This window comes from Lipotes vexillifer, unplaced genomic scaffold (assembly GCF_000442215.2).
Source record: "Lipotes vexillifer unplaced genomic scaffold, Lipotes_vexillifer_v1.1 scaffold7, whole genome shotgun sequence".
NCBI classification, from domain to species: Eukaryota; Metazoa; Chordata; class Mammalia; order Artiodactyla; family Lipotidae; genus Lipotes; species Lipotes vexillifer.
This window is the reverse complement of record NW_006792683.1, coordinates 3,932,637-3,943,095: the sequence shown is the minus strand read 5'-3', so window position 1 is coordinate 3,943,095 and position 10,459 is coordinate 3,932,637. Positions and strand designations below refer to the sequence as shown.

The following is a 10,459-nucleotide window of genomic DNA, read 5'->3' as shown; positions in this document are numbered from 1 at the left end:
AAAAAAAAAAAAAAAAAAAGAAGTTCTGACTCCAGGGTATTTGGTTTTTGAAAAGAACCCTGACAGTGCTCTAGACAACACCCTCATGGTTTTACATTTTTTTTTAATTGTTTTGCATTTGAGAAATACTAATTTTGATTATATACATAGTAAAACTGTGTCGAAGGAGATACACTTGTGCAAATAGTAAATTTGAATCAGATGTTGGTTCTTCTCTCAGGAACGTAGATGTAAACAATCATAATAGAGGTAGGAAGTGTTAAAGTCTATAAGAGATACATCTCAGATGATACAGAAGTTCAAGGTGATTGCTTCCAGCAAGGAAGGATCAGAAAAGACTTGGGTGGAGCAGAATCTGAGGAGGTCCAAAGTGCTGACTTCCTAAAGTCACCTGAAATAATTCTGTGTGTGTGGTTGTGTCACCAACAAGGTATGCATTGAGGTTCCTTCCTTTCCGTTTATTTTTGACTTGTGGGCAGTTTTATAAATTTAATTTTCTGAATATGTAAGACATTTACTTGTCCCCAAAGTTGAAACTATGTAATATGTTCAGAGACGTCTTGCTTTCCGCCCTTTCCCACTACCTTTATTCTCCTCGACCTATAGGTTACCATCTTTATTTCTTTTTTTAAATTATCCTTTTGTATATCTGTTTGCAAAAATGAGGAAGTATGCGTTATTTATTATTTATCTAAGTATTTATGCCCTTTTAGGGTATTTTACAGATTTTGAACATTTGACAATAGAAGGCTAATCATTTGGGTATCTTCTTTGGAAATGAAGATTCTACAGTGGCTATATTTTCCTCTAATTACTTCATGCAATCTGTTTCATTTTTCAAATAGGTCATGCCTGAATTAAAAGACAAAATGTTTGCTACTTGGTATGTACTTGGGCTATGACAAGATAAGATGATGTAAATATTCAAGAGGCAAGCCATGAGCTTGAGGAATTAAATCCATTTACAGTTATGTGCTAATTATATGAATGCTGAAAGTCGAGCTGTGAGGATCAAGAAGAATAAGGATAATGATTGATTTGAAGAATCAACATAGCACTGATTCTCATAATTATCTTTGTTATTTGTTCCTTTTGATCACATGTGAAATATGGAAATGACTGTGTTATACTTTGGCATTTTAAGTACCGATGCTCTAAAATATAATTTCTCCTAAATTCTGAATATTTGTTTATGTACCTAAATGCGATAAATTAATACTTGGTATATTAATTTTATATTCCCACATATAACAAATGACCCCCAAACTAGCAGCTAAAGCAATAAACGTGCTACTTCCTAGTTTCCCGTGGGTCGGGAATTCGGGTGGTTCTGACTCCAGTCTCCGTCAAGCTGCTGCCCAGGGCTTCAGTCACTGGAAGGCCTCACCAGGGCTGGAGAATGCACTGTGGGCTCACACATGGCTGTTGGCAGGAGGCCTCAGTTACTGGTCACATGGGCCTCATCCTAGGGCAGCTGCAGTGTCCTCATGACTTAGCTTCTGACTTCCGCAGAGCAACTGATCCAAAAGAGAGCAAGGCAGAAGCTGCAGTGTCTCTTATGACCTATCTCGGATGTCACACACAGTTGTTTCCGTGATATCCTGTTAGCTGTCCAAGTCAGAGCCCACCCAGGCTGCGAGGACACTCCACCAGGGTGGGAGGAGGCTGCCTGATACGCTGGGGCTTAGTATTTCCGGGACTGTTACAAGAAAAGTAAGAGAGTAAAACTGTGATGTTTTAGATAACCACAGACACAATGATCCGGTTTTATAGTAATATATAGTGAAATCTTAGTTTACAATACAACATGGGAATCTGTTTCATGTGTATCTCAAAAGGTGCATGGTATTTCTGAGAATGATCAAAGTTCTAAATCTGTAGAAGAAAATCAAGTTGTGGCTTGAATGTGTGTGTGTGTGTGTGTGTGTGTGTGTGTGTGTGTGTGTATATTTTTTAATCAAAGTGGGTTTTCTCCCAGACATCAAAGAACTTCCCTGTTGAGAAGTTTATATTAACATTCATGGAGGTGCTTACAGTAGTCGTTACCTATGGCATCGTTTTGTCACCATTTAAAAATGGCTGTTGGCTTTTGAGGCAAGTAAGTGAGCCATGTGAGGGAACTTTTGAACTTTGTGCAGTTCAGTAGCCAGTCATACGGACTTTGATAACTTTGATGGCCGGCCTCACAGTGTTTGCACACAATCGCTGACTAATGAGGATCATTAAACTCCCCATGTAGACGTATCCAAGTGGTGTTTGCCTCTAACCTCCGAGCCTCTGTGTGGCTGGAGAGGTGAGGACGGGCCCTTTGTTGACTTGTCAAGCTGTTGAGTTTGCATTACAGGCCAGGCAGCGCATGACCCACTCTATTTATTTCAGTGTTTTGTGCTGGGGAAACAGGTAAAGAAATCCTGCCAAAAATCCTCCTTCTGCATGTTTTTATGAATAACACCAGTGTTTATAGCAGCTAGAGCCCTCTGATCAAATCCTCCAAAAGATGTAATGTTAGCAGCATGGAACCATTGTGGGACCCAGCTGTGGGCGGTGTTGGTTACTCTGAAGACATTGCTTATTCAACAGAGAGCTCTGGAGGAGAGCTTACTATTGCAGGTAAAGAGGAGGGAAAGTGCCACTAACGGAAAGAAGTACAGAGAAAGTGCTGTTTAGAAGTAGGAAACAATAAAGATCGGCGGTGGAGGCCAATAGGAATCCAAAATTATTTTTACAATGATCATATTAGGTTGAGTAATGATAGCTTATCTCACAAGTGATGAGAAATTATATCATGTGGTACTGTTTATGTATTTTTTCTGTAATTTTCAAAAGTAAAGAGATAATAAAAGAATTGTTCTCAAAACTGTGCCTCCAGTTACCACAAAAGTAACTGAGCAGCTAGAATCAAATAACTTTCAAACTCTGTGAATTTTCTGCTGTAATTCAAAAGAGTTGGGAAAGACAAGTCACTTTAGAGCCTATATAATACCAATCTAATCTCTTGGAAGCAGAAAATTAGGACGTGTTTTGTCTCATCAACACTGAGTTACCCACTTTTATTTTTTTTCCTTTTGCTACTCAGAACATCTGAATGAGAAATATAAATATATAAATCAATACATACCAAATTTAAAGGGGAACTTTAATTGAACTGGAGGGATATTTGGCATTTTGGAAGGATTATCTTTATTATGAGTTATTTTCATTAAAAGACCATTTCTCTGAGTTGAAAAATAAGATTTGTACAAGTAGGTATTTCTAAGATTTCAGGTACTGCCCCATAAATTGATCAACAGTCTGTTTACGTCCATTGGCTGCACTGCTAATGCTAAACCATTTTCATGGGCACCATTCACAGGCCTTGTAGGAAAGGGAGAAATCTAAGAAAAATAGAAAGAGAATGAAAGGGGATTGAGAAAGAGTCAGGCAAGGCAAATAATATTCATTACGGGTTTGGTATAGCTTAAAACAATTTAAAAGCATTTCAGATAAAATAATGAAAACTTCATGATGTGTTTGTACCTTGCATTGGTGTCGTGATCATTCTTGGTCTCAGAATGAGTTAGACAGATGAGGAATTAGAATCCATGTTGGCAAATAGAAATCTCAGTGGTCTTGGGACTCATTAAGTAGTGTGGAAGGAAGGTAGGCAGGAAGGAAAGAATAGAGGAAACTGACCTATTTTTAAATATTTGAAACAGGCAAAAAATAGTCAAAAGTAAAATAATTATTCTCTAGGAGCATTCTTCCTGTAATATTAGGCATTAAACATATTAAAGTTGATGAATATGTATCAAGACACTGTGTCTAATACTGCAGATAATTCAAAGACAAATAAGATAGTACATACCTTACTCCTAAGGAATATACCACCTAATGTGAGTGATAAAGACAGATATGCACACAGTTGGGATACAAAGCAGCCATGGATATTGTATATTTTTGAGAAGGCCCGAGACTGTTATTTCAAAGAAAATACCTGAGAGCATTTGTGATAGATGATAAAATTCGAGCTTTTATGTGAAAGTTAGAATTTTGGAAAACATCATTACAAATTGGCAGCTCCTCAACAATTTAAGAAATGTTTGATGAGATGGATGGTAACACCAACAAATATGATTTTTTCAAATATTATATAATGTATAAATATTTGAAAGATCTGCATAATTCAGTGAACCAATATTCCAGATCACCAGTGCATGATGTTATAAAATCATGCATTGGTAAAATATCTATTCAAAGTGCCAGACAGATCAATGGACTTTAATATAACAGAATATGAAAAGCTTATTGATATGGTTTTAGATTGCACATTGCAACTAACTTGTAGGAGACTGCCACTTGCTATTCATTAAAAAAATGCTACCTGCTAACGTGTAACGGGTTTGTTATTGTTATCTTTAAATGAACTCTCTAATTATTTTTAAATTTCTCAGTTTCAATTTTTAATATGGTAAGTATTGGCAGATATAATGCACATAAACAAAAGTTCTTTATGTTTCTCACTAATTTTAAGATTGTAAAAGGATCCTAGTACCAAAAAATTGGGGAATTGCTACTTTAGAATTTCTTTTAGTAAGGGTTCACTGGTGGCAAATTCTCAGATTTTGCTTGCCAGAAAATGTCTTTATTTCATCCTATTCTTTTTTTTTTTTTTTTTTTTTTTTTTTTGCGGTACGAGGGCCTCTCACTGTTGTGGCCTCTCCCGTTGTGGAGCAGAGGCTCCGGACTCGCAGGCTCAGCGGCCACAGCTCACGGGCCCAGCCGCTCCGCGGCATGTGGGATCTTCCCGGACTGGGGCACGAACCCGTATCCCCTGCATCGGCAGGCGGACTCTCAACCACTGCGCCACCAGGGAAGCCCCTCATCCTATTCTTGAAAGATGTGTTTGAAGACAAAATTTATTTGCCTTTAGCATATTGAAGATGTTATTCCACTGTCTTCTAGATTTTAGCATTGCTGTTGAGAAGTCAGCTGTCACCTGTTTCCTCTTTGAAAGTAATTGTTCTTTTTTCCTTTGAGCTCTTTTCAGACTTTTCTCTTTGCCTGTGATATTTTATCTTTTCACTCTGATGTGTGTATGTATAGATTTCTTTTTATTTATCTTGCCTGGGATTTGTTGGGCTTCTTAAGTCTGTGGATTAGTATCTTTCATCAGTTCTGTAAAAGTCAGATATTCTATGTTAATATTTTACCTCTGTTTCATTCTCTTTCTAGAATTTAGATTAAACAGTACTAATTAGACCATTTTATTGTATTTTCTTTGCCACTCCAGGCTACATTCTACATAATTTCTTCTGTTCTATTCAGTTTATAGTTCTCCCATCCACTGAGTTTTAAATTTCAGTTACTGTACTTTCCATTTCTGTAAGGTCTGTTTGGATCTTTTCAAATCTGCTAGATAACTCTGTGTAAACCTCCTATTACCTGCAGATAATTTCCAGTTTTGCCTTTTGTTTTTTTAAACACTGTAAGCAGAGTTGTTTTGTAGTTGATAATTGTAGTATCTGTGGTCTTTATGGGTCTCTTTATACTGTCTCTTATTTCTTCTGGTTCTCCCTGTTGCAGCCTTGCTTCCTTATATGTTTATCTTTGATTCAGTGCTGCTTTTTTTCTTAAATAATTGTCTGTATTAATAATATGAAGCCTAGATTTTAAGTTACTTCCTTTCAAGATGATTAGTGCTGGGTACCTAGGTGCATTACAAGTCCAAATTACTTTAAATATGTTGTCCTGGACCACCAGAGTTGTGAATTCATGAGATCTGATTCATTCTTACCTAATTGGTATAGCCTGTTGGGAGTCCTTAATGTGGGGAGGGAGTTCTATTAGACTTTCCACTTTGACAGGCCCTGGGCTTTGAAACCTGTCCCCCGTATCAAAACCAAAGATCAAATTCACCTTATACAAATGCCCTCAGAGTGAAACATCTGTGTTCTACTTACCCCTCTGGGTTCCTGCTTTTCCTTTAGTTTTGGTTCCAGCACCCTTATTTTATTTTATTTTATTGTTAATATCTTTATTGGAGTATAATTGCTTTACAATGTTATGTTAGTTTCTGTTGTACAGCAAAGTGAATCAGCTATAAGTATACATATATCCCCATATCCACTCCCTCTTGAGCTTCCCTTCCATCCTCCCTATCCCACCCCTCTAGGTGGTCACAAAGCATCGAGCTGATTTCCCTGTGCTATGCAGCAGCTTCCCACTAGCCATCCATTTTACATTTGGTAGTGTATATATGTCAATGCTACTCTCTCACTTCATCCCAGCTTCCCCTTCCCTGCCTGTGTCCTCAAGTCCATTCTGTACATCTGCATCTTTATTCCTTCCCTGCCACTAGGTTCATCAGTACCATTTTTTCAGATTCCATATATGTGCATTAGCATACACCAGCACCCATATTTTAAACCATTATGGGAAACTGCCTCCCAGAACAGTGTTTTTAAATTTTAGTCTAACCATAAGAATAAGGAGTTGCTTGCCCTATGGATATAAATGCCATAGTAAATAACTTGGACCTCTCATCTTACATGTAAGGCAAACCTCACTCAGTAAGCACAGAGAGACAGCAGAGTGTAGTTGTTAAGATCACGGGTTCTGAAATCAGGCTGCGTGGGTTTAAATCCTGACTCTTTCTGTGAACTTGCGCAAGGTACTTAATCTCTGTGCCTTGGTTTCTTCCTCTACAAAAGGAGGATAATATCAGCACTTGTTACTTCATTTGGTTGTTATGAGGGTCAAGTGAGATAGGCAAGTAAACATTCAGCAGGTGCCGGCATGCACTTGGCTTTCCAGCACTCACAACAGCTGGGAACTTGGTTACTACTGGATAAATATTCACTATGAATTACATTAAGCATCTATTGAGTGTCTCCTGGACAAACAGCCCATGTTGAATTCTCTTGGTCTTTGGCTACATTCGAGTTAGGAAGGTGATCACACTCGCGTGAAACAAGTGGAGAGCAAGTAGCAGCACTATTTATTTGCTTGTATAATGATGGAATTTTTGAAATACTGTTTTATAGTCTTCTGATCAGAATAGCAAAGAATCGGTGCTTTGTAGGGGAGGTGTTTTTCTAAACAAGGACTTTGAGAAAGAGGCCCTGTGTGGATTGGTCATGACAATGCTGAGGATGACATGAGCAATGGCCATGACACTTCACATTTGTACATAGTTCTTGACGTGTTCCTCCCTATTCAGGTTCTTACCATAGCCTTCACAGGCAGCTATCTTTATTTATACTTTGTTGATCAGAAAAGCAAGGTCTAGGAAGGTCAGTGCGGGATCGTAGGAAGAGGTAGTAGGTCAGTGCAGCCTATTTTAGAGAACAGCTCCGGATTCCTAATAAAGGTGAAACTTTATGTCTAGGAATATAGCCCAGGGAGATTCATCACCATATTTACAAGTTAACATATAACATTTACAAGGTAATACATACAGTCAGTAGGGCAATGGGCGAAAACCCTTTGACTTATTCATACTATGGAATACTATATAGCAATTAAAATAAGTAATATATACTGATAAGTCAAGAGCATAAAACTAAGTGGGCAACTAGTAAACAAATAAGTTCTAGGGATCTGATACACAGCATGGAGGTTATAGTCAACAATACTGTATTAACAAATGTCAAGGTTGTAAGAGACTAGATCCAAACAATTCCCTTCAAAAAAAGAAATGATAATTACGTGGTGTGATAAAGGTATTAGCTAAGGCCACTGCAGTAATCATTTTGCAGTTTACAAATGTGTCAAGCCAACACATTGTGCAGACTTATACAATGTTGATTATATCTCAGTTACAAAAAAAAACTAGGTGAGGAAAGCTAGTTGCAAATGATAAATATAGTGTGAATTGTTTATATACTTGAAACACATAAAACAGCAGTACGATATGCATTGTTTATGGGTATCTGCAAAGGCAGAAAAAGTTCAAAGAACAAAAATTTAGAAACACAGCTCCCGGCTGGAGGACAGTGGTTCCTTCTGGAGGAGGGAGGGAGGGAGACTAGAAGCAAATATGTTTTCTCTAAACTTGAGATGATATCCTTTTTTCCCCTCAAATAAAGGCACTTTGTAAAAAGAAAAGAAGAGTTTTAGAATTAAATAGACCTCGGTTCTAAGCCTGCCACCCATTTACCCAAATCCCTTTCTCTCTCTAATCCTGTTTCCTCATCTATAAAACGGGACCACTATAACTTCTTTGAAGTTGTTGTGAGGACTAGATGAGGTGATGTATGGAAAGCACCTAGTATAACATCAGCTGCTTAGAGGCGCACAGTAACTAGTACTTTTATTTTTTATTTTTTTTAACATCTTTATTGGAGTGTAATTGCTTTACAATAGTATGTTAGTTTCTGCTTTATAACAAAGTGAATCAGCTATGCATATACATATATCCCCATATCTCTTCCCTCTTATGTCTCCCTGCCTCCCACCCTCCCTATCCCATCCCTCTAGGTGGTCACAAAGCACCGAGCTGATCTCCCTGTGCTATGCGGCTGCTTCCCACTAGCTATTTTACTTTTGGTAGTGTATATATGTCAATGCCACTCTCTCACTTCGTCGCAGCTTCCCCTTCCCCTTCCCCATATCCTCAAGTCCATTCTCTAGTAGGCCTGTGTCTTTATTCCTGTCTTGCCCCTAGTTTCTTCATGACCTTTTTTTTTTTTTTTTTTAGATTCCATATATATGTGTCAGCATACAGTATTTGTTTTTCTCTTTCTGACTCTGTATGACAGACTCTAGGTCCATCCACCTCACTACAAATAACTCAATTTCGTTTCTTTTTATGGCTGAGTAATAATTCTGTTGTATATATGTGCCACATCTTCTTTATCCATTCATCTGTCAATGGGCACTTAGGTTGCGTCCATGTCCTGGCTATTGTAAATAGAGCTGCAGTAAACATTGTGGTACATGACTCTTTTTGAATTACGGTTTTCTCAGGGTATATGCCCAGTAGTGGGATTGCTGGGCCGTATGGTAGTTCTATTTTTAGTTTTTTAAGGAACCTCCATAACCGTTCTCCATAGTGGCTGTATCAATTTACATTCCCACCAACAGTGCAAGAGGGTTCCCTTTCCTCCACAGGCTCTCCAGCATTTATTGTTTGTAGATTTTTTGACGATGGCCATTCTGACCGGTGTGAGGTGATCCCTCATTGTAGTTTTGATTTGCATTTCTCTAATGATTAATGACGTTGAGCAATCTTTCATGTGTTTGTTGGCAATTTGTATATCTTCTTTGGAGAAATGTCTATTTAGGTCTTCTGCCCATTTTTGGATTGGGTTCTTTGTTTTTTTTGATATTGAGCTGCTTATAAATTTTGGAGATTAATCCTTTGTCAGTTGCTTCATTTGCAAATATTTTCTCCCATTCTGAGGGTTGTCTTTTCATCTTGTTTATGGGTTCCTTTGCTGTGCAAAAGCTTTTGTTTCATTAGGTCCCATTTGTTTATTTTTGCTTTTATTTCCATTTCTCTAGGAAGTGGGTCAGAAAGGATCTTGCTATGATTTATGTCATAGAGTGTTCTGCCTATGTTTTCCTCTAAGAGTTTGATAGTGTCTGGCCTTACATTTAGGTCTTTAATCCATTTTGAGTTTATTTTTGTGTATGGTGTTAGGGAGTGTTCTAATTTCATTCTTTTACATGTAGCTGTCCAGTTTTCCCAGCACCACTTATTGAAGAGGCTGTCTTTTCTCCATTGTATATTCTTGCCTCCTTTAACTTTTACTTTTAAACGACTTACCCCAGGTCACATGCCGGCCTGTGGAAAGACGTAGGGTTTGAACTCAGATATCCTGGCTCTGAGCCTAGTTCTTCTTACCCGGCATGGGTTCTGTGGGTAAGACAGTGTTAATGAAGAGACAGAGCAGCACGCAGCTCTAATCACGACTTGGCGACCTCACCAGGGAAGGAGCTAGAGCCTCACCTCCACTGCCTGACATCTCGGCCAGCTGTGACCGAGTAAGCGGGGAAGCAGGTTGGGGAAGGGCCTTAACCCTGAGCTCCATCGCTCTCTGGACTCTCCAAAAAGTCTTTTGCTGCTAGAAGAACCAAGTGATTGTGCGATCATGTTTTTAGCTACCTGGCTTGACTCAACTATGTGTTTTGACTTTTCCTTTTCTCTCTTTTGTTGACAGTGTCATCAGCAAAGTGGTCCCAGCCCCCGAGGCTAAGCCGGCGCCTTCTCTGAACAGACCCAAGACGCCGCCGCCCATGGCGGCCCCCGCTCCTGTCCCCGTGCACGTCACCCCCGCCCCCATGCCTTTGCCCCTTCTGGCCCCGGCCAGCACGCCCCTCACCGGGATGCCCGTTCCGGCCCCCGCCGCCTCGGGATCTGCCAGTTCCAAAGCCCCCGTCCGGAGTGTGGTCACGGAGACGGTCAGCACTTACGTGGTGCGCTACTTTCTATTTTTTGGAATATTTAAGAAACAGCCACTTAAGAGCTCACTCTTTC

At 39.0% G+C, this 10,459-nt stretch overlaps 1 protein-coding gene across 1 annotated transcript in view; it reads left to right on the top strand.

Annotated features, from left to right (window-relative positions):
* Positions 1-10,459, top strand: part of TAF3 (TATA-box binding protein associated factor 3) — a 152,912-nt gene that overhangs the window by 138,494 nt on the left and 3,959 nt on the right. The window contains exon 5 of the mRNA XM_007465804.1: positions 10,143-10,398. Within this exon, the coding sequence (XP_007465866.1) occupies positions 10,143-10,398 (256 nt within the window). The remainder of the gene's footprint in view (positions 1-10,142; positions 10,399-10,459) is intronic.